The sequence below is a fragment of the Acomys minous genome (genome assembly GCF_964271855.1).
Source record: "Acomys minous genome assembly, chromosome: 3".
In the NCBI taxonomy this organism is placed as follows: Eukaryota; Metazoa; Chordata; class Mammalia; order Rodentia; family Muridae; genus Acomys; species Acomys minous.
This window is the reverse complement of record NC_140485.1, coordinates 126,137,764-126,162,756: the sequence shown is the minus strand read 5'-3', so window position 1 is coordinate 126,162,756 and position 24,993 is coordinate 126,137,764. Positions and strand designations below refer to the sequence as shown.

The following is a 24,993-nucleotide window of genomic DNA, read 5'->3' as shown; positions in this document are numbered from 1 at the left end:
CTTAGCAAGCTACATAGTGAGACTGTTACCCTGCTCCACCCCTCAAAAAAAGGAGGAAAGGAAAGAAGGAAAGAAAAAACAGAAGAAAGGGAAAGGAAAAGCTTCCTTTATGGAGCTTAGCACTATCTGGAGGTGGACATTTACAACTATTTGAATTATAGCTACATTAAAAGTATAACACTCTGATGACCTCCCCTTGGTGGAGAGGCCTGGTGGCACTCAAAGAAAGAATAGGCAGGCTACCAAGATGAGACTTGATAGCCTGTGACCATAAAGTGGGGGAGGAGATCCCCCTCAGTCATGGACTTAGGGAAGGGGAATAGGGTGGGTGTGAGAGGGAGGGAGAAAAGGGAGGATACAAGTGATGGGATAACAATTGAGTTGTAATCTGAATAAATTAATTACTAAAAAATAAACAAGCACAAAAAAAAGGTTTAACACTTTGAGTGTACAAAATATATCTGCTTACATCTGTAAGCTCAAGAAAAGTCTCCATCACTAAATGACATTTCAACTCAGACAAGGAGGGCTAGAGTAGAAGAAGATGGAGAAGCAAGCAACCCCAATTTTAAAAAGAAATGCAATTAAGAATGGGTGGACCATTGAATGCCTTAGAAAAGAAAACTGAGGCAACCAGACTTCTGGGATCACACCAACTAACCCATCAAAACTAGAAAGGAGGAGATGAAAGGGAAAACAGCTCACAGATGGTTTCTGTGCTGCACAGTTTCAAAGACAATGTTCCAAAAGATGCAATGGTAACTCTCCAGCGAAATATAGCACTAGCCTGGGTTAAAGACATCACTAAGACATTATTCACTGGAAGAACACATACACACACAGAGTGCTATTGTCAGTTCAAAGGAGAATTCAAAGGCAAAAGGGGAATGCTCCATGGCTAATACTTTCCAGCACACTTTCATCTCCATGGATGAGAATAACTTGGCTCATCTATTTTCGATAATTTGTAGAGCTGTAAAGCAGATAACAAATAACAAAATGAGGGGCTGAGGATGGCACTAAGTTGATAAGGTGCTTGCCTACCATATATGAAGATTTAGGTCCAAACCCCAGCACCTCACAGACGAGGTGCAATAGCATACGTGCTGAAGTTCAAGGCCATCTTCAGCTACATAGCAAGTTTGAGGCCGGCCTGAGATACAGGAGACCTTGTCTCAAAATAATAATAATAATTAATAATAATAATAAATAGTGATGATAATAATAACAGGAGAGAAGGAGGAGGAGGGTGGAGAGGAGGAGGAGAAACTAAGTTAACAACTAATGGAAGGTAGAGTTAGTACAGATGGCTGGGCCGAACAAGGTACCCACCAATATTTTTCCCATTTTTAGAACTTTGACAAGTCTTTTTAATATACATAATAGTAACTTAGAAAAAGAAGGTATCTGTGAAGATAGAGAGTGAACAAATACTGGATGCATACAGGTATTAGAACTAAAAAGATGATTTCTGATTGATACTCCAGACAGGGAGGGAGCCAGGAATGAAATGTAGAACCGGATGTCTGTTTTAAATTCCTAAATGGCAGAAGTTGCCTTTGGTGTCTATGTGGATTTCCCATGATGGCATCGCATAGTGAGGAGAGCCAGAAGACACACACAGTAATTATATTTCAGAGTTCAACAAAATATATGTCAAGGGGTCTAGTCAGAAAAGAATAGTAATATTTTCTTCAACACCCTTGTGTACATAGAAGATGGATGGATGGATGGATGGATGGACGGACAGATGGACTAGCCTCAGGGTTTACCAATGAGGCTACACTGAAATAGGAATGCAATCCTTCCCAGCCCAGGGAGAGTTCAGCTATCTGGAATTCCCCCTCCTTATATTCACATCCTCATCAAGTTGTAGATAAATTCCTTCTAGGCTTTGATTTCTTTGCTGGAAACAATTTGACAAAGGAAGTTTTCGATGTTTTGATCTTTTCCAAAACAAGACTTTACTGCCTCTGTGCGAGCACAAAGCCAGCAAGCTAAGCGCTGCCCAGAAACTTCAACTTTGCTGGCAGGAACTATGACCATCCCAGGACAAATAAATGGGATTAAAGCCAACTTTGATACTATAAAATAATAACATGGTTCCATGCAGTTAGAGAGATTTCTATGCCTTTTTATTAATGCACACCTGTAAGTACCAACTTCATTAAATAACCTTCTATGGTCCTACCAGAGTCTGTGATATTTGGGTGTCTCAAATTGTCAATGGCTAACAACAACAACAACAACAATAACAACAACAACGTTTCTCTTCCATTATTCTTGCTCAACTCTTTCTATTACCCTGTACTTGTCCCACAGTTCTGTCTCCTGTGCACCATTCTCAACAGTATCACAACAGGAATTCGCCCAGTTTTAAATGTTGCCTCAACCACGGTCTCCCAAGACTGTGAAAATGATCTCTAAAAGTTAATGCTAGGGCAATTCTTTCCATAATCAATGCATAAAGCTGCTGAAAACTGCACTGTTTCACAGGTTCTATCATAGAAAAATGGCCATGGCCTCAGCAATAATCATCCTGGGAAATCCCACCCACAATGAGCTGTCATGAGTCAGCAGGGGAAAGGTCCTCTAGCCACACACTCTGCATCACTAAAAGTGTTGCTGAGAATGTGACAAATGCAGACATAGAACGGTGAGTACCGCCACGTCCATGGGACACGTGCAGATAAGGACTTGTGAATACCACCAAGTCCATGTCAGAGGCTGGTTGCAACTACAGAGTAAAATGAATTAAAATTTACCAAAAAAAAAAAAATCTATCAGTGCTTTAAATCAATCATGAAACTACCAGTCGTGAAGTACCTCTGTTCTGTCCCTCTCTAAATTCACAGAGGCACATACTTAAAACAGTGACTCACTTTATTACATTTTTTATTTATTCACTTATATACTTTGTGTATATGTGTGTGATTTTGTGTGTGTGTGTGGTTGTGTGTGTGGTTGTGTGTGTGTAATATATCATGGAGAGATGAGAGGGGCATGAGTTTGTGGAGGTCAGAGGACAACTGTGAAATTGGTTCTCTCTCTCGACCATATAAAGTCCCAAGGATTGAACTCAAGACATCAGGATTGGCAGAGGGTGTCTTTACACACTAAGCCATATTCCTGGACCCCTAACTACATCCTTCACTCCTCCATCAAAGTCTGTTTTCATATCCTTTACTTTCTCAGAGGCAAGATAAAATAGCTTTCAACAAAAAGCTGTAAAACCGAAGAAGCACTGCAGTCAATAATCAACTGTATGTCTGGAGATGTGAGGTTTGGTTTGGTTTCTTAGGAGATAGGGTCTCATTATAATGCCCAGCCTGACCTCAAACTCCTGGGCCCAAGTGATTCCTCTGCCTCAGCCTCCCAAGAACCATGTGTCACTGCACCTACATGTGAGATGTGGGGTGACTTTTAAACTGTACCACTACTCAAAGTCACCTTAAATCAGTCTCACTTTCCCTCAAAGAAATACCAGTGTCTGTGTCCCTGGATTTTGCAACTTTCTAATATACATTTTCAAACACTATCTTTAATTAAAAGAGCGCTGGCTGCTCTGGCAGAGGACCCAGTTCAGTTCCAAGCACCCATGTTATGCCTCACAGCCATCTGTAACTCTGGTTCTAAGGGAGCTCTGTGTCGCCCCCTTCTGACCTCTGAGGGTGCCAGATGCACACTGGGCACATTCGTACATGTAGGCAACACAGGCAAATAAAATAAACTAATTCTTTCAAAAACAGCTTTTAAACTATTTTAGAGACAACCATAGAAACTTTTCTTATTCACCTTCCTATGGGAGCCTCCCACCATCAATCAACCTAAAGGCTGTTTCCATGTAAGATTTGGTAAGGGGAAGAAAAAAATTCTACCTTCTGTAACGATTGCACATTTGAAACCAATGTGAAAGCTCTCACTCCACCATGCTCCAGCGCAACCATCACCACCACAAAAAAAAAAAAAAAAAAAAAAATACTGAGCACAGTATTGATTATGCTCTGGTAATTAAAAATGCTGAGAAAGAGCAGGCCTTTGAAGGAAGGTGGGAATGGATAATTCAATGATTACCCACATTCACAGGAAGAAAAGCCTATCACTGTCGCACAGGGCAGAAAGGCTGTGAGAGTTTTCACAGTTAACCATGCTAAAAGAACTAATGGAGTTTTGGGGGTTTTTGTTGTTGTTGTTGTTTGGTTTTTTTAGCTACATGGACACAAGTCAGAAGGAGGCACTAACAATGCAATAAAATCCATCAAATTCTCAGTTACCTTTGAAAATCGAGCATTTATCCATTTGGTAAAGGTTTTCTTCTGAACGTCATTGTGTTCATCTGCAGGAGAGAAAGAAAACAAGAAAGGATGAGTGCTTGCACTGCTGATAAGGATGGCAGAAACAACCATCTCCTTCCTGGGGAAGCTTAAGACAGAAGTTTATAATACAGCATAAGGCAAAGGACACATGGCTAATAATGAACCCACAGTAAAGTGAGACTCGGTCACCTCATCCAAGGGACCTGGCTGTGCCCATGAAACCCAGGAGGCTCTCAGCCAGTTACGACATCCAGGTTTGTGTGGTACAACCCAGACCTTACTCACATCACAGCTTTACATGTAACATATTCAGTTCCATTTTAAGTATAATACCAAACATAATAGACAGGCTAACATGTGTGATGGCTAGTTTTAACTGTCAGCGTGGCACAATCTAGAATCATCTGTGAAGAGAGCCTACTTACTCAAGGGTGTATATATACAACAGACTGGCCTGTGGGAATATTATTTTGTCTTTTTTTTTTCCAGAACTGAGGACCGAACCCAGGGCCTTCTGAACTAAATCCCCAACCCCTGGCCTGTGGAAATGTTGGGGGGAGGGGGCAGCGTCTTGACTGTGCTCATTGAAGTGGGAAGAGCTGCACCTCGGGTGACTGGACTCATCCAGCTTAGACTCCCGGATTGTAGAAAATTGGAGACAGCAAGCTGAGCAGTAGGCATGTGTGCATTAATTTTCGCTTTACTCTTGCCTGTGAATCTGTGCAACTGCTTAAAGCTCTTGCCTGAATCTGTATAACAATGTCCTGTAACCTGGGATTGTAAGTCAAGTAAATCCTTTCAGGTAATGAAGTTAGACTAACATGTCCCCGGAGAAAGTTACTCAATAAAAACTTAAAACTCCATAACTATTCCTTCGTCACACAAGTCCTACCCCTTCTAGAACAGGAGTGGAAGATTTCTAGTCAGTTCTCCAAACCATTTTCCTACCTACCCAAAAAGGCCAAGATAAAGTAATAGTAGTTTTAATCTTTAAAGACATTCTATTATGTTTACTTATGTGTATATGTGTGTCTATGTGTGGGTATGTGCATGTGAGTACAAATGCCCAGGGAGTCCAGAAGAGGGCATCAGATCCTCTGAAGCTGGAGTCATAAGAAGTTATAGCTACAATATATGTCCTGGGAACTGAACTCCAGACTTCTATAAGAACAGTATGTATTCTTAACCACTCCAGGCCCCTAGGAAAACTTTTTTTTTTAACAAGAGAAATCAGAATTTAAAACATGATCAACTTTGGTTTTAACTACAAATTCATTGTGCAAGACACAACAAACCTCAAACAGCTAAAGAACCCCAAACTTCCTGAAAATGAGCTGAGTGAATGGTACAACAGCAGCAGCAAAAGCAAAGTGCTTTAGGGCTAAACATGCCATGTGCCTGCCCACTTCTTACATGATTTCGAGTCAAGTATCATTTAGTGTCATTTAGCCTCAAAATCCTTGCCTATAGGATAGAAATAAATACTAGCGATATTGTAAGGGGTTTCCGGGGACAAGGGAAATTTTTCTATAAAGATTTGGTATGGTGGTTTACATGAGAATGGCTCCCACAGGCTCATATATTTGAATACTTGGCTTCCCATTGGTGGAACAGTTTGGGAAGGATTAGGAGGTGTGGCCTTGTTAGAGGAGGTGTATATCTGGGAACAGAATTTGAGACTTCTAAAGCGTCTGCCATTATCAGTTCTCTCTCTCTCTCTCTCTCTCTCTCTCTCTCTCTCTCTCTCTCTCTCTCTCTCTCTCTTTCTCTTTTTCTCTCCTTTCAGTTAGTAGATTGGCATGTAACCTCTTAGTGCAGCCAGCACCATGCCTGCCTGCTGCCATGGTTCCTGCCATGGTGGTCATGGATTCTAACCTTCTGGAACTGTGAGTCCAAAATGAAATGCCTTATTTTGAAAATTGCTTTGGTCACAGTGTTTTGTCATGGCAATAGAAAAAGTAGCTACTAAGACAGAAGGAGAACTTATCATTAAAAGGCCGATCCTGCGATAAATATAACAGCTCTAGAAAGAGTGTCAGTGTACAGATCCATAAAGGAAATTGGAGACCAACCCCAAGGCACAAAGGGAACAGCAGTATAAAAGGATACTGCTCTCTAAGAAGCTTCTTGATGTTAACAGTGCTGAAGGTGACCTCCCTCCCTCCCAGAAAGGACAATGAAGACAGCCATCAGCCCCTATCTCTACCTCATGCATTATCAGATCAATGCCACAAAGTCATTAAGCAAGAAGACTTGCTTACACACAGAGAATGCCCATCCTTTACCATCAAACCCAAGAAGGACGGAGCTGACAATACAGCCATGCACAAGGCTATACAGAATATACCTACCTGTAACAGGCACTAACTACACCAGCCTGGCTGAAAGAAATTTAATTTTAAACATCTGTGTTCAGGGCACTTAACAACCTAATAATTTGTTCCATGACTCTAAATCTGTATATTTTTCTGTATCCATCATTCTTTAATCCTATGAATAAGAAATAGAAAGTTCATAAGTAAACATCCTCTCCCTTTCATAATGTTGACACAATTTAAGAAGCTTTAGTGGCCAAGTGGTGTTGGCTCATGTCTTTAAATCTCAGCACTCAGGAGACAGAGACAGGTAAATCTCTGAGTTTGAGGCCAGCCTGATCTACAGAGTGAGTTCTAGGACAGGCAGGGCTACACAGAGAAGCCATGACTTAAAACTAACTAGATAAATAAGTAGGAAAGTGGGAAATGCTAACTGAAATATAACAGCATTTTATTATTTAACATATTTCAAAGTTCATGAAGATACTATGTCTAGTGCTATGGCCCAGTGGCAGCAAATGTGCACAGCACAACCAAAGCTCTGTTTCCAATCTACAGAAGGGCGGGGTGATGAGGAGTGATTGAAGTATCTACCAATACACAGATTTTTCCCTGTAGGCTGGCCAAAGAAGGAGTGTCTACTGCTTTACTGTTCTGTATCATCAGTTATGAAATGAGATCAATTTTAAAAACAGAGTCCCACATAAAGAGATGTTTATAAAAATAGGGCAAGTTTTCTTCTAACGAAACCTGTAATGTTTTAGTCAAATCAACACCTATATACATCTCACTACCTGATATCAAATGGAATGTTTGGCCATAAAAGATAACATCCAGCTGTTCCAAAATACTCCAAAGTGTACAGATGTTATTTTGTATTTATTTCCCTGAAACAATTAGGAGTGGAGCAAAGTTTTGCATTCAATACACCTGTAGGTTGCCCACACACCCTCCTCCCATTCTCCCCACCTCTCCTCGCCAACTCCATGATCTAAGAAGACTCAGTAAATGAACAAGAAATAGCTCAATCATGAGATGAGAACAAATAAACAAACAAACAAAACATAAAACATATGGAACAGGGAGAGCCTTTCCAGAACACATGAGATGGGTTTCCAACACCCATGCTGGACAGCTCAAAACTGCCTCCAGTTTGACAGGACCATGCACCTCTGACCTCCTTGGATACCAGAATTCACATACACAATTAAAAATAAAATACTTTTTAAAGAAAAAGAATGTGAGCTGGATATGGTGGCATAAGCCTTCAATCCCAGCACTCAGGAGGCAGAGGGCAGGTAGATCTCTATGAGTTCAAGGCCAGCCTGGTCTACATAGTGAGTCTAGGACAGCCAGGGCTGTTATACAGAGAGACTCTGTCTTGAAAAATCTAAAAGAGAGAGGGGTGGGGGGGGGGGAGACTGACTCAGAAACAACTGAATATCACTAATAGTGATGCAATGTTGTTCTCATCCATCCTCCATCGCCCTAGAAAATGGCAGAGCTTGAAGAGCCTCACTGGGGATGTAGTCCATGGTACATGCCTCGCATGCCTCAGGATCCAGGATCAACTCCAGTTCCACAGAAAAACATTACAGACCATCGTATAACTAAGCCTAGGAAGATGCCTCAACGGCAAAGGTGCTTACTGTCAAGCCTGGTGATGCGGGCTTGATTCCTTGGACCTACATGGTGGGAGAAGAAAGCGGGGCCTTGAAAATTCTCTTCTGATCTCTACAGGCACAGCATGGCATGCATGCATACACAGATATTCACAAAATAAATACATACAAACATAAGGAGAAAAACAGGGGACTGGAGACATGGCTCAGTAGCTAAGAGCACTTTTTGCTTTTCCAAATTACCAAGTTTTTCCAAATTTCCAAGTTCAGTTCCCAGCACCCACAGTGGACGGCTCATAAACACCAGTTACTCCAGCTTCAGAAGATCCAACACCATCCTCTGGCCTTCATAGGCACCTGCATACGTATGGCAATACACACACACACACACACACACACACACACACACACACACACACACACATAAATAAAAATAAAAGTAAAAATAAGAAAAATGTGAACAGTTTCAGACATTACAGTTCTCATCATCAGAAAAACCAGCTGATAGTTGTCATTTATCCACAAAAAAATAAAAAATAAAAAATGTGGAAGCATACAACATGACCCTGCATCTAATTAGACTGATCACACACTGGATGAGGGAGTAAGAATGATGTGCGCGGCCGATCCACCTCCTCACCATGCATTCCTTCAGGGTCTGACACTTAAACCAGGGTTTTCATTAGACAGGAATTTTAGAATTCTCTTCCGAGAGCCTTTCCTGTCTTAGCAAATCTTATCATTAGTGACCTTTCTCCATTAGGGGGGAAAAAGCACGGGGCTGAATTAGGAGAAGAAAAAATGTGTTAAACCCCTTAAGGCTGCTTTTCCAAATTCTTCTAAATAGTTTTGCTCTTCTTAAATACTCCTGACATGCTCATACTAATCCAAGGGCCTTTGGTGCTGCCTGGCCTAGAATTTTATTGCTTGTGACCCAGACGAAAAATGAAACGAGAGACATGAACAAAACAGTAAAGTCTTCAAGGATTAAGATGTTTCATTTTACTAGCTCAAGTGTATAATAATAAAGTATCCACAAATAGAGCTTTACAATAGGAAGGTAAGAAGATGATCCGTAGGCAACATACTGGCTACAAAAGAATAAAGATCTAAGTTCAGACCCTCTGTATACATGTGAAAACTCTGGCATGGTGGAACGTCCCTGTAATCCCAGTCCTAAAGAAGCAGAGATGGGGGTCCCAGGACAGCGTTAGCCAAACAGTCTAACTCAGTGGTTCTCAACCTGTGAGGCACAACCCCTTTGGAGTTGACCAAGGCTTTCACGGGGGCCACCCGAGACCATTGGAAACCCCAGATAATTACATTACAGTTCATAACAGTAGCAAAGTACAGTCATGAAGTAGCAACAAAAATAATTTTATTATCAGGGGTTAGCACAACATGAGGAACTTTATTAAAGGGTTTCAGCCTTAGGAAGGTTGAGAACCACTGGTCTAGCTGAATCAGGTAAGGTCTGGATTCAGTAAATGACCCTAGCTCCCAAAAGGTAAAGAGTAGTTGAAGAAGCCAATCAACATTGACTCTGGCATCACAAACATGTACACACACACAATAAATAAAACACACACACACTAAAACATATACACACATATACATACAGAAATATAAATAGACAGACAGATGACAGGACATCACGAAAACCACCGATATTAAAAGGAAAGCAGTATCCCGCTAGCATGTCTGAAGCAATTTATAGTGACCAATCAGCTGGCTCTAACCCAAGTACCACAAAATGCGAGCATTCAGAAGAGAAACGTAGACTATGAGAGAAGTCTGGCTGGATGCTTTGGAACTTTGACTGGCTTTATTAATTAAAGCCTCCTTCACAAGCACAGATTCAACACATCCTAGAAAGCGAGGATAATTGCAGAAACAACAAGACCTCTCAGCCTGCACTGCTCCTCCCTTTTTCTCTGGACTCTCCACCGCAGTGACCCTTATAACACCGCGAAGAGACCTAGTCCTGCCAGTTCTACTCTCATTTTCTGTGCTTTCTAAACAAAATCAAGCCATCCACTCAAAGAGTATGCATTGCATCAAAACATCACATGGAAACTATAAGTACATCGAATAATTTGTAGCACAGGATCTTTTCATCGACAAAGAACAAACCAACAGGAGACAGACTCCCGCCAAGCAGAGTGCTTTAAGGCTCTCTGAGCACACTCTCAGAGAACCAGGGAAGAAAATCCTTAAAGTTAAAAGGGCAGCCTTCAAAATGAGCCAAACTTACTACGTGAGATGCTGAACTGCTGTGCACTTGTCGGGTGCCTAGTCAGAGCGATGGGAAACAGAAAACAGTAGTTCTCCTAATTTGCTTTCGGGAGCTCCAAAGCTTAACTTGAAAGAATGTGTAAGATTTATAGGGACCTGACACTGCCTTAAACCTTCTCTCTAGAGATGCATTTTTGGAAAGAAAAAAAAAATTCTTAGAGCCTTAAGTAGTGGGGGTCGGGACTCAGCCTGCGGTAGAGTGCTTGCCCAGACTGCACAAGGCCCTAGGGACAATCTCTGACCCTGAAGAGTTTCCAAGATGGTGAGTATCCAGCGTGGTGTGTGTGATGCAAAGGCACCAGAACAAGAACTCGGTGGTTGGGGGTGGCTCAGCCACGCTTACAAATGCTTCAATTCTGATTTTTGTCCTAACAGTGAATTTTTTGTTAATCAATTGTGATAACATAGAATAAAGAGGGGTTCTCCTCAGGGACAGTGGGGTGACAGTTGGGAGTCACTGATTTTATTAAATGACTGATGAGAGACATTAAACTAACTGAAGTCAAATTTCTATGAAACTGGATTTCTCATGTTTCCTTAATTCTTATTCAATGGGGAGCTTCAAGTCAGTCACTGCTTTCATCTACAAATAATCTGAGATGTATGAAAACTCTGTAAATAAAACTTGTGAAAATTTCACCTGGAAACATCCCACTGATCTACCTACCTCCAGCCTTATGCATGAGTTTCACTTGTCAATAACAAAAATAAAGCCTTACGAGAGTCAGTCATGCACAGGACAGTCTCAGTTCAACTCCCATACTCTGAGGAACCCTTTACATTCTTTATAAATTTATAAAATAGCACAATAAAATTTTTTTCAAAAATTTAGCAATTCTCACAAAAGCTAGGAGAGTCCAGCTTAGCAGTAAAAAAGTCTGTATGTAACTCTGTCACTAGAGAAGAATATTCAGAATGAGGGTAAGTTTAAGTTCACATTGGACCACCTAGCAGGGTTCTGTCTCAACACACACACACACAGAGAGAGAGAGAGAGAGAGAGAGAGAGAGAGAGAGAGAGAGAGAGAGAGAGAGAGAGAGAGAGTGTATGTGTGTATTCTGGGACAGAGTAGAATAGAATAAAATGAATATTTATCCTCCTGAGACAGGGTTTCTCTGTGTAGTCCTGAAGGTCCCAGAACTCACTTTGTAGACCAGGCAGGCCTTGAACTCAGATAGATCCACCTGCCTCTGCTTCCCAAGTACTGGGATTAAACCACCATACCTGGCTAAAAATAAATTTGTAAAAAAGAAAATAATACTGTCAGTAGCCAAATATCTCACTACATTTGTAAGTAGCAATATTATTTTTCTACTTAGCTGATATACAAAATTTTTTCATTTTCATTTTACATTTACATTTATGTGTGTACATCAGTTTTATATTGTGTGTGTGTGTGTGTGTACACATCAGTGTGCCCATGCACACATACACCACAGACGTGTGAAGGCCAGAGGACAACTTGCTAGAGCAGGTTCTTTCCGTCCACCACATATGTCCCAGGGGTCAAACACAGGTTGTCAGGGTTAGCAGCAAGCTCTTTACCTTGCAAGCCATCTCACCAGCCCAAAATGTTCTAACAACATGCACACACCAAGTCATGTGTGGTGGCGCATGCCTTTAATCTCAGCACTCAGGAGGCAGAGGCAGGTGGATCCCTGTGAGTTCAAAGCCAGCCTGGTCTACAAAGCAAGTCCAGGACAGCCAAGGCTACACAGAGAAACCTTGTCTCGGAAAACTAAACAAACAACATACACACACCACTGTGTATGGTACCCCCACAACAGTAGAGCCTACACCTTTCTGCCATTTGTCTTCCACAGTACCTTTCACATGTTTTGTCTTAAGAGCCCAGCATAATGTCTATCATATTCGTTAGGAGATCTCAGCCTGCAACACACAATATTTCATGTCTGTTAGTTTAAGTCAAAGGCTGTGTTCAAGAATCTCTCAAGGAATTTTTTTATTGACAACTAGTATTTATTATGAATTTAAACAGGCCAAAATATGGCATTTCTAGCTACAGTTTTTTCTCATTCAAATAATAGAGGAAGACGCCTCCATTCCTTAGCTGCCAAGACTACTACTCCCTGTCAAACTAATCAGCCACATCACACTTAAATCTCTGGCAAGAGAAGGCTGACTTCAGATTTCTATTTAAAAATCACACGGATATATCCCTCTAGGGGACATCTCACTTCAGAATCCTCTCTCCAGGATGGATAAGCGGGTGGATGGATGGGTGGATGGGTAGGTGGGTGGGTGGATGGGTGGGTAGGTGGACAGATGAGTGGGTGTGGATGATGAGTGGGTGGATGGGTGGATAGGTGGTGAGTGGGTGGGTAGGTAGGTGAATCAGTGGATGGATGGGTAGGTGGGTGGGTGTGGATGGTGAGTGAGTGGATGGTGGATAGGTGGATGGATGAGTAGGTGGATGGGTAGGTGGGTGTGTGGACAGATGGGTGGGTGGGTAGGTGTATGAGTGATGCCTAGGTACAAAGCCTTTACCCAGGATGTAACTGATTTTCGTTGAGTGCCTGGCAGCAGTGTAGCACTGTGTGAGTTGGGAGTGCTGGGAGGTGTGCTGTTCTATCAGAACCCACACAGGGGACGATGACAGGTGGAGAAAGTGAAGGAAAGGGCCTAAGATGTAGCGTCATGTATCACCAGAAGAGGGTTCATGGCCACATGTGCCAGGAGGACTTTGGGTGTCGCAGGATCAACTAACTGATAAATGATGAATATATTTCCTAGACATTCGATGCTATCACTTAAACAAACTAGGCCCTTTGGTCTAGATGCTAAATCTGTGAGGGTCCTGTCAGCCACTAGCTGGAAGGGTTCTAGCTACCACATAACCCTAAATCCTATCCCCAAAACTGGGTTAGCTAGAGAAATGTCACACAAGTAGCATTATAGCATTTTTTTTACTTTGCTTTGTTTTGGTCTTTTGTTTTTTGTTTTTGTTTTTTGATTTTTTTTTTTTGAGATGTTAAGGATCAAACATAGGACCCCACCATATAATCAAGGCAAGAACACTACTAATGAGCTATATCCCCCCTACCCTGTTTTTATACTGTTTATTTTGAGACAGGGTGTCACTAGTTGCTTGGGCTGGGCTTGGATTCACAGTACAGTCTGAGCTGGTCTTGATACTGCGATCCTCCAGCCTCAGCTGGAGAAACAGCAGGAATGAAAAGCCTGCACCACTTTTCCCATACAAACTTTTAAAATCTCTACTGGCCACATTTTAAAAACAAGTGAAGTTCATTTTAGTATATGTGCTATTTCAAAGTTCATTTTTTATTTAACCCGCTGCCTCTAAAATGCTACTTCAGCACATACTCAATATTTTACAGTGTTGCCAGCTAACACTCTGTCTCATACTAAGACTCTGTGGTCCAATGTGTATTTTATTGCCAGCGTCATCTGAATCTGGGCCAGCCGAGGTGCAGGTACCCAGCAGCCAACACTGTGGAAGGGCCGCTCAGCTCTAGAACACCTTTGCATTTACTATAACTAAAGCTTTGATCCCCTTCAAAAGGACAGAGAGAACTGGCTTATCTCTCCTGCTAAACGGCTGTCTGACTGCTAAGGAACCCAATGCTGATATTGACTGTTTGGTGAATGCCAATATTCGTGGCAGCATTTTATCTAAAACAATCCTCCATTCAAACAGTGAGAGGATAAATACTCCTGTACCTCATCTTCAGACACTTGGAACTAAGGATGTCAACCAAAAGTAACAGAAAACCTAACAGTGTGAAAGATTACTTTGACTCAGGTCATAGTATAGAACTTCTGCTCCAGTAAATGAATAAACAAGAGAAACTTTACAGTAGTCAATAAAAGTCTCATCTCCTACTCAATAAATGGCAGTTTTGCAGGAAACACTAAACAAAAAGCCAATTAGTGACATTTACTGAGTGCCTTAGTTAATGTTCTCTTGCTATGGGAGATACCATGGCCAAGGCAACACTTGTACAAGAAAGCATTTAACTCGGGGTTTGTTTTTAGTTTCAGAATGTTAAACTATTATCATCATGGCTGTGAGCATGGTGGCACACAGGCAGGCATAGTGATGGAGAAGTAGCCGAGAGCTACATCCTGATCCATAGGCAAAGAAGAAGACACTGGCCTGGTGTGGGCTTTAGAAACCACCCACCATCCATCCACACCCACTCACTAACCCCCCATCCATCCACCCACCCACCTACCCATCCATCCGTCTGTCTATCTATCACCCCTAGTGGCACACCTACTCCAACAAAGCCACACCCCCTGATCCTTCCCAAAGAGTTCCACTAACTGGCTACTAATCATTCAAACATTTGAGCCTATGAGGACTGTTTCCATTCAAACCACAACACTGAGTGTTTACTATGTATGATTCCCCAAAAAAGTATCATTAGCATTTTCAAGAAGGTAGTGTTCTTGGACTTGATAGCTCAGACAATAAAGTGCACATGGTAGAAAGCATAAGAACCTGAGTTCAACTCCTCAGAATCCACCTAAAAAAAAAAAAATCCACGCATGGTGGTGCAGGCATGGGATCCCAGCATGAGAGAGGCAGAGTCAGGTAGCACCTTGGGGCAGACTGGCCAGCCTGACTGGAAAGTTCCAGGTCTTAGAAAAACAGCTCCTGTGGAATAGCACCCAAGGTCACCCTCTGACTCACATATGCATATGCTTATGCATATTGTACACACAAATATACATGCATAAAGAAGGTATGGTTACAACTGATTACTGACAAAAAAGGGATAAGGTAAGTATTGGAAAATAGGCTATTTTTACTATGTTGGGGAGAGATATATTCAGGAACACATAGGAAAGATATTTCTTGATGCTGCGAGGAAGGAGTTGGGAAATAATTCAAGAGATAGCATGCATTTAAGCCAGGCCCTGCTATGTGGAAAATAAGTACTGCTGTTTGAGGCGATGTGAATGGTCAGAAAAAACATTTGTGAGGTAGTGAACAGCCTCAGGCAAGTCCTAATAGGTGGAAGCAGATAAAATAAGAGTGGTGTAAACCATTCGCTCTCACTGTGCAAGCACATGACGTCATCAAAGGAGACTGTAGTAAAACTGATTTTAAAAAAAATGGATTCAGAATCATTCATGATAGACTTCTAAAGCCTGCATGGCTGAAGAGAAAAGGGATAAGAAAAGGGGAGGTGGAAGCAATAGAAACCAAATTCATGAAGTATAGTTTTCCCCTCAAACATTGTATACATGCAATGACTACAAAGTGAAGAATTAAAATATCCCTGGATTTCTAAGAAGATTTTAAGTACTTCTCATACTCAACTGTTTTCATTTCTGTATTTTCTCAGTTTTATAAGAAATACATGCTATAACATCTCAAGGTGTTGGTCCTCTAAAAAGTGCATTTTCTTCTACTTCCCGCTTCACAAGTAAGGAAGAGGAGGTTGATGGCCAAGAAACTAACAACTGCGGCGACAGGTCTGCTTGTGTCTGCTGATGGGGAGTGGTAAGAAGGCAGCCCATTTGTGTCTGTAATTGCAGGTAGGTTCAAAGGATCTAGACTGGAGGGAGATACTTAGATGTCAGTACGGAAGAAGAAGAAGGGCCCCTGCGGAAGCCAAAAAGAGCATCAGACAGCAAGAGCATCCCTACCCTGGTTTACATTGAAGCTCATATATCTGTTAAACAGAAACTTAGCAGATTACACTCCATGCATTTGCACCTGTTTTCCAGCGGACTTCGCACTTAAGTGGTAAGCAGTAACTAGGTGTAAAACAGCTGCACCTATGGAAACCACATATCCCTAAGTCAATTCGGTAGAGAGACATTGCAAGAGGGGGTCAAATCATTCAACGTACACCTCTTGCAAGAAGAAGAAGGAGGAGGAGAAGAAGAAGAAGGTGATGGAGAAAATAAAAAATGATGCACAAGAAATGCCATGAACAGGTTGTGGCCAGCCCCTAGACTTTCTCAAAGGTCAGAGATTTCATCACTTTCAGATAAACAACACAAATCTGAGAGAAAATGAGACACGTTTGTCATTTGTTCCTGGACTTTAATGGCACGTCACCTGCTGCAGATATGTTTAAAAATTTAAATGTAGTCTATGGTGGGGTTTTTTTTGTTTTTTTTTTTACTTTCCTCTGTTTGAAGGTTTTTATGTTAGGTCATAATTTAAAAACCAAACCATAATGTCAGAAATATGAAAAAGGGTTGGTAAGATGGCTTGGTGGACAAAGTTGCTTTCTTTGCAAGTCTGATGAACTGAGTTCAATCTCCGTAACCTTAGAAAGGTAGAAGGGGAAACGTGATTCCAAGGTGGTCCTCAGGCCTCCACACAGGCACCACGCACGGAGAAGAGTCATTTTAAAAATTAAAATTTCAAAGCAGTAAGTCCACGAAAATGCAATCTTTTGTCCAACATAAATATTTATAAGAAGCAAGAGAAAGTTCCCGGAACACTGTGTTTCCTCTTCAGAAGTCCAGGGGAAGATTCTTTCCTATGAATCTTCTTGAGAAACTGGCCCACACAGCAGAGAGCTCGACACAATGAGACACAAAGAGAAGTAAAGCATCCACCTGAGCTACGAAAATCTCTCTCTCCTTTTTTTTTTTTTTTTTAACTTGAAAGGCATACTCTGATAGGACTAGGCAAGGACAAGATGAAATCCGTAGTGCAGGCAAACATACATCCCACCTCAAATCCAAATAATTCCCCTAGGTGTTGGTATTTATTTATTATCCTTGATGTCACTGTCAAAACTTCAAGCTCTTGGCTAGGGCTCTAGCTCAGTTGGGACAGTGCTTGCCTGACACGCATGAAACTCTGGGCTCAATCCCCAATGCCACATAAATGTCTGCAATTGCAGCACAGAGAAGACAAGACAGGAGGATTGTTGCAAGTTAGAGGCCAGCCTGGGCTACATTGTAAGACCCGGTCTCAAAAAATACATAAATTTCAAAAGATTCTAGGAGCCAGAAAGGTATCTCAGTGGTAAAGAGCACTGGCTGCTCTTCCAGAGGACCTGGGTTCTATTCCCAGCACTCACAGGCAACACACAACCATCTGTAACCCACTTCTAGAGGACCCAGCACCCTCTTCTGGTCTCTAAAGACACCAGGCACTCACGTAGTGCACAGGCACACAAGGAGGCACACCACTGACGCACATAAAATTATAAGTTTACTCTATACCATCCCAGAGAAGGGCAAATTTGAAAACCATCTCCAGCATGGACAAGTTCTTTCTTCCACATGCCCCCCCACCTCCCCGCGTGCCTCTTGAAAGCATCAAGAAGTTCAACTCTGTTTTACAGCTGAAGACTAGAAGAACCTGTTTCATGGTTGCTTTTCTGAACTGTGTGATCTTATAGGCAGCAATCCAATCAAACTACCACATCCATCTTCTTAGACTGAGGAAGCCTGATCAATTGGGTCAGCTTTACAAGAACAACAAACGCATGCTCTCTAGGGCTGGGGTTCCCCCTCAAACTCTCACTCTTCAGCCATTTGTGTGAGACAGCAGAGCACCAGTCAGTCACCCAGGCTCACAGCAACATGGTTTTTCAAAGGGCGGAAATGTCCAGCCTCCTTTCTCATTTCCTTCCCGATAGAATGCCAAGACCCATGTCCATTTTTTCACTAAAGCCATGCAATGGCTGGTGCATTCTGGGAACATTACAATCTCTTTATTCCCTTCCTTCCTCCATCTCAGGGATTCTGTCAAATATGATTCATAACGGAAGGTTTTTTTTTTTTTTCTTGTTTGAAAAGTGACTCTAACCAAAAGATGTGGATGGACAATCGTTCATACGAGTTTTAGAGGTTTCTTCTGGGTAACAGTGAACCAAATGACTGCAGGGCTTGGACAAGGTGCTGAACAGCAGGCTTGGTTACATAACAGCCCAGTCTCAAAAGCCCAAACAGCAATGGCAACAGCAAAACAAAAGCAGTCTAAGAAATAAAACCGCAGGAACTGATAGCAGACTCTCTGGTTTCATACACGCATGCCCACAAAGTTACTTCCTACCCACAATAGCAAAGGGATCAGACCAACCCAAAGCCCGTCACTAGAATGAGCAGGACATGACCTATTACACCATCCTAACACATAATAGGCCACAACATATGTTATACTGGCATGAGCAAGCAGCATCTGCCCATCACATAAACGCAACTGTTCTATAAATCCACAGTCAATGCAGTTGTATTTCTAGAGACAGTAAGTGGGATGGCAACTTCCGAGGGATGGCAGGAGAGTGGAGGGAGGAGTCAGTTGTTCAATGGATATAGAGTTTAAGCCTTGCAACATTTGTTAAAGGAGTCTGAAAAGATGATGGTAATAGTTGTACCCTGCAATGTGAATATATACTTAAAATGGTGAACATTATATACATGCTACCAAAACAATTTTTTCATAGGGAAAAGCACATGCAATAAATAATTTTTATTGCCATTTCATGACTTAGTTTGGTTTGGTTTTGCCTTCTGATTTTTGAGACAGAATCTCACTCAGTAGTTCAAGCTAATCTAGAATTCATAATGTAGCCCAGGCTAGCTTCAAACTCACCATAATTCTCCTACCAGAGCTTCCTGAAGAACAAGACTGTAGATGTGAGACACCACACCACGCCAAAATCAGCGTGATTTCTGCTCATTATTTTAGTAATGCATATATTTGTGTGTGAGCAAGCACATGAGCAGTGCACATGAGTGCAGTGGCCTGCAGGGACCAGAGGTGTCAGATCTCCCGGGGCTGGAGTTATAGGAAGTTGTCAACAACTGTACGTGGGTCCTAAGACCTGAATTCAGGTCCTCTGCAAGACCAGTACACCCTCTTAACTGCACAACCATCTCTCCAGCCTCTTCAGGGTGGTTTTCAAAGGAGATTCCCAGAATGCTGTTTCACAACCATTCCTCAACATGACAATGAAGAATCTTTGTTTCCAGTGTCTTCTCTTAAAATTCAAACTTTCAACATACCTCCTGTTTTGCTTTGAGGCTCGCCTCAAACTCAAAACCCTCCTTCTACAACTTGTGCTCCATAACAGCCAGGGCTTAATATGTTCCTTGGGAACATTAGCAAGGGTAACCTCAATTTTGGAATCAGATCTGACTTTACTGTGATAAGACAAACATATCTGCTCTGCTCAAGGTCACTGTAGTGGACAGCACTTGTTAACAACACACATACACATATACACATGCATGCGCGCGCGCACACACCCTTTCCACCTTCTTATTTACAAAATTACTCTTGGCTTTTGCCCCTCCAGCAAGATGAATGGATAAGACACCCACCTACTCTTGCAAGCAGGGACAGCTACCTGGCAGTTCTGGCCAGAGGCACAGAGCATATGGAGCGGACACCCAAGAGGCTCCTATTTCCCTGATGACAGTGAGCTGAACTGGATGACAATGAACATCTTGCTGTTGGCCTTCCCCCTTTGGTGCAAGAAGACAGAAGCAGCCAGGTCCCTAAGCAAGTAGCCAGCCCCGACTTTCCTATCTGCAGACTGAAGTTGACTTGAGAAAAATTAATTCCACCTTATATAACCCAGAGAATTTTTTCTTACTTCCTACTAAACTCAACTATACTGCCACTGAGGTCAACCTAAAGGAAGAAATTTAGGAATACTTCGGGCGTGAGAGATGAAGTGAGAACACTGTGCCTCTCTAAAACTGGCATTAATAAGAATGAAATGTAACAGCCCAGGTGGCATGTCCCTCACATTGATTGAAGAAATAGCAAAACGACAGAAAATTGAAATAATGAGATGAATCCATTGACGAGGAAGCCAGAGGCTCAATCCATAAGCCATGCCTTCCCATACTCAAGCTAACAGTTATTAACCGCTTGCTGCAGGCCAGACTCTGGTGTACACCCTCCACACACGTTCCCATTTCGTCCTAACTAGCTTCTAACAAAGGACCCATACTCCCAGCTACTTCAGGGACTGGGTTTTTACGGATTTATCTGTCTCTATATATTTGTGTGTGTGTGTGTGTGTGTTTGTGTGTGTGTGTGTGTGTGTGTGTGTGTGTGTGTGTGTGCTTGCATGTTTGTTTCTGCATGAGCATAGGCACACATGTGTGTACAAACATATGCACCTGTGTGTGCATGGAGGCTAGAAGGGTTAGAATCACAGCTGTGCATGGGCGCTGAGATCTGAACATCTGTCCTCATGACGTCAAAGCAAGGGTTCTTAGCCACTGCGCCATCTCGCCCGGTCCAGGGACTGCCTGGGTTTTTGTTTGTTGTTGTCATTTTTGATTGTTTGTTTTAATTAATTTAGATTAATTTGAATGTGTATGAACGTTCTGCCTGCACGTATGTATGTGCAAGCCTGGAACTTGACCCCGTCACATGTTATTTGTTCACTCTAACCCATGGCGGCTCTCTCTCTTCCTTCTTTCTGCCACCTATATCTCCCCTCTCTCCCATCTCTCTCCAGAGATCCTTCTGTCCTACCAACCCAATCCCCTCAGCTCCGCCCCCTCTCTCCCTCTCAGCCCAATGTCAGCACTTTATTGGCCAGTCAGGGATAGTTTTAGGGGCAAGTGTACACAAAGGTCATTTTGGTGCCGTGAAGGTTTGCTTGTAGAACAGAAAGAATTTGAATTAAAAATTATTCAAAACTGCAAAAAAAAAAAAAAAAGAATTTGGGGGGGACAAACAATTAACATCTGAATACATGTTGGCTCCAAATCAACTCCACATCAGATACTTCTTGTTTTAGGCGGATAAGTCCAGGAGTAAATTATCAACCTATAAAAGACCACTAATATAGATCTGCTATTAAATTCTAGAATAAAGTGTTTTGCAGCTCATATATTTGCTTGGCAGAGAAAACGGTACCAACATATCTCTGGTATGATGGCTGGTTCCAACTAAAAGAGAAGCAAAATCTACCTAGTCTTGATTTGACCCATGGTATTTCACACACTTTCTTCCCTAAGGCTCTGAAACTTTCTTTGCAGTCCACCAGACAGAAAGTATCTCCTGATTTTAACCATCATGAACCCTCTCTTTCTGGAATTCCATCAGCCAGATCTGACTCCTACCACAGGCAAGGAAGATGAAGGTCAGGTCCATGTTCACCTTCTAGAGACTTTCACACTCCCTGTCACTCAGTTGCCCGAGTGATGCTGAGGAGCATCTACACCGGAAGACAGTCTGCTTCCCCTCAGCTTCCCATAGCAGGCTATTCCCCTTCATAGCTTCCGGGGCTCTATGAACTTGGACACCCACGGCTTTCTTCCCATCTTAAATTTTGTGTTGCTGTCATGTGCATGTATACATAACACATTTGTGCACGTGTTCTTCTGTTAATCTGTCTGCTATCTCTCTGTTTTATACAAGTTAAAGTCTTTAGCATATGGAAGGGGAGTTCCTTTAACACTGCAAACCAACCACCTTCCTGACCTTGCCACTGAACTATAGAATAGACTTGTATCAACATTAACAGATTGAAAACTGGTGTTCTCTCAAATCCATCTTCACTCATTCGGTTCTTCACGCATGGACCCTGAATCCTTGAGAGTGCTTCCTTCTAATATCACAATCTAATGTCCCTAGTCCTCAGCACAGTCTAAAGTAATGTGAATATCTACTGTTACCCCCTGGGATTGTTAGTTTTAATTATACATTGTACATTGTACATTGATACAGTGTAGAATCAAAAGGAAAGACAGTGCCAATGTGGTATTGTCTGGCTCAAGTCTGGCCTGTGAGCATGTCTGTAAGGGACTACTTTGATTATATTCATTGACCTCAGAAAACCAACCCACTGTGGGTGTTACCATTCCCTAGTCGAGGACGATGAACTGTGTAAAAGCACACAAAATGAGCAGAGCACAATTATGCATGCTTTCACAGCATCCTCCCGGTTCTCACTTTTATGGTGGGTGGGGTACATTTTATCACAGCAACAAGAGACAAAACTAAGACAGCCGTCATCTTAAGGTATTGCCATTTCTTCCTTCTAGCCTATAGCCAGCAACCTTCCCTCCAGCCTGCAGTCAACAACCTTCCCTCCAGCCTGTACCCAATAACCTTCCCACTAGCCTACAGCCTACAACCAACAACCTTTCCTCCAGCCTACAGCCAACAACCTTTCCTCCAGCTTGTAGCCAGCAACCTTCTATCACTGTTTCTTAAATTCTATTCTTGTTCCTCTCAGATTGGCTTTCTAAAGGGCAGATGGCTAAACAGTGAACTCTGTAACAACCAAATTAACACAATTTACAAGGCTATGAGTCAGCTGACCCTCCCTTTCTCCTTTCTTTCAGTGTGTTCCAGTCCCTGGCCTCTCTGTCACCTGCAGGGACCCTGTCCCAGATATCTACTCATGTTTCTCTGCCTTCTACAAGTCTTCTCTCTATTCTTACCCTCTCTGGACATTTCGAGCAATATTTCAGGTGTCATTTAATACCTTTCCTCAACACAGGTTCTAGACTCCCCTTGTCCCCCACTCATTTAAAGCATCATGTTTTCTTTTCTCTTGTACTGTCATACTCACCTTCAGTTGATAACATTGATTGAGGAGAGCTCATGAAGTCAAGAAATATCTAATATCACTATAAAAGCTGTAACTTCCAATACAGACTGCCAATCAAAACTTACTGGATGAGTTTATTTAGTGTGTTCAGTAAGTCTTAAAATCTAACATTTACCAAAATTTCATCTCAACTGTTAGTATGAACACTTCAATAAAGAGTATGAACCTGTTATACGTGTTATCTTTTCATACTTGTGCAATATTTTAAGTCATGGGCATCAAGATGACCTGCTGACTTTCTTTCTCGTTCCATCTATTCACATATTTGAAGATCCTTTTTTTTATTATTGACCAAGATAAAAATCTGACTTCTAGCAACATTCAAAGCAAGAAAATCAAGTATAAAAATAGTCCCTAAAGGCAGGCAAGAAAAGCAACTCGAAAGCCCATTAGAAAAGGACATCGACCCCTGATTGATCTAAATAGGAACATTTTCTTCCAGCTTTCAGAGTCTTGATGAATCATCAGTTCCCATTCCAAGGCCCTGTATTTATGAACACAGGGAGGATCCAGACCCATGGCAAAATGATTCTGTGATGAGAAATCAGAGACCGGTTAGTGGGAGAACCAAGAAATACTAATAAGGGCAAGCCAAACCAGCACCAGGGAGGGGTGCCTGTCTCTCCAGCTTCCAGGAACAGCTATGCCTGCTTGTAACCAGTGAAGAGCGGCTATGGAGGGTAGACATTGTGGGCTGTGGGGCCACACACAGGCAGTAGCCACTCAATTACCAGAGCAATACAACTACCCAGAAGAGAAACTGCATGGCTCCCATGACAGAGAGTCACAGAAACCACCCATGCTTCTGTCTTCCCTCACTACAGACACCAAGATTCAAGAGCCTCATGCACACCACACTCAGCTTAAATAACTGTTAAGAAAGAAAGAAAGAAAGAAAGAAAGAAAGAAAGAAAGAAAGAAAGAAAGAAAGGAGGAAGGAGGGAAGGAAGGAAGAAAAAGAAAGAAAGAAAGATAGAAAGAAAGAAGAAAGAAAGAAAAGAAAGAAAATTCACGTTTAAAAGCCAAGTCATAATTTAGACCACTATTACTTTGGTAAATTCTTTGAAAAATGAATTTATTGTTTCCTTATTATTGGGGGTTTTGAGACAGGGTGTAGGCTCAATTTTCTTAACCAGTATATTTTATTGCAACTTATTAACCGAGCATACGTCACTTATAACCCAACTAACCAAAACAATAGGAAAAGAGGATTAATAGACACAATAACGAAACCGTAAGGATATCAGTTCTGAGGAACAATTCTCCTGGCGTAGTCAGCAAGATTTCTTCTGCTGGAATCTGGAGTAACCAGAACCCAGAACCTCAGCAGGGGCCAGACCCCAAAGCCTTCCCTCAAGCAGTTCTCTAGGAGCATCTCAAAGTGGATTGATGAACAGCCAAAACTATCCGAAGCCTCCAAAAAACCCCACCTCCAGTTTTTGGTTCATTTATACATCTCCTCCCAGAGTCTGTTCACGGGATGTTTTCAGCTGACAACCATCAAGCTCCCACACGAGGTAGTTTGTCTTCTAGTGGATTAACCTCACCTGTTCTCTCACAGGACCATTCCGATCCCACCCTTGGGATCCTAAAAAACAGGTTTATCTCTCCTTCAACAGAGTCTCTCAGAATCCAGACCCATATGCAGCTAACTCCTGATCTTCCTGCCTTCAGCTCCACAGTGGCACCAGACACAACTAAAAGTGAACTCTTAATAAAGGAATTGAGCCAGGGCATTCAAAATTCTCTAATATCTAAATTACCAGTGTTTCACTGAAAGCATTTACTCTAAATAGTACAAAGAAAACAAATGCTGTTGTGAATATGGTCATTATTCTCAAAACTCCCAAAGCAGAATGATGCTGTATATCATATGGGCAAACATAATTTCTATATT

General features: G+C 42.0%; 1 protein-coding gene across 7 annotated transcripts in view; it reads right to left on the bottom strand.

The window, feature by feature from the left end:
• Positions 1–24,993, bottom strand: part of UTRN (utrophin) — a 490,767-nt gene that overhangs the window by 376,038 nt on the left and 89,736 nt on the right. For all 7 annotated transcript variants that reach the window (XM_084777015.1, XM_084777016.1, XM_084777011.1 and 4 more), the window contains one exon: positions 4,275–4,336. In XM_084777015.1, coding sequence (XP_084633141.1) covers positions 4,275–4,336 — 62 coding nt within the window. The remainder of the gene's footprint in view (positions 1–4,274; positions 4,337–24,993) is intronic.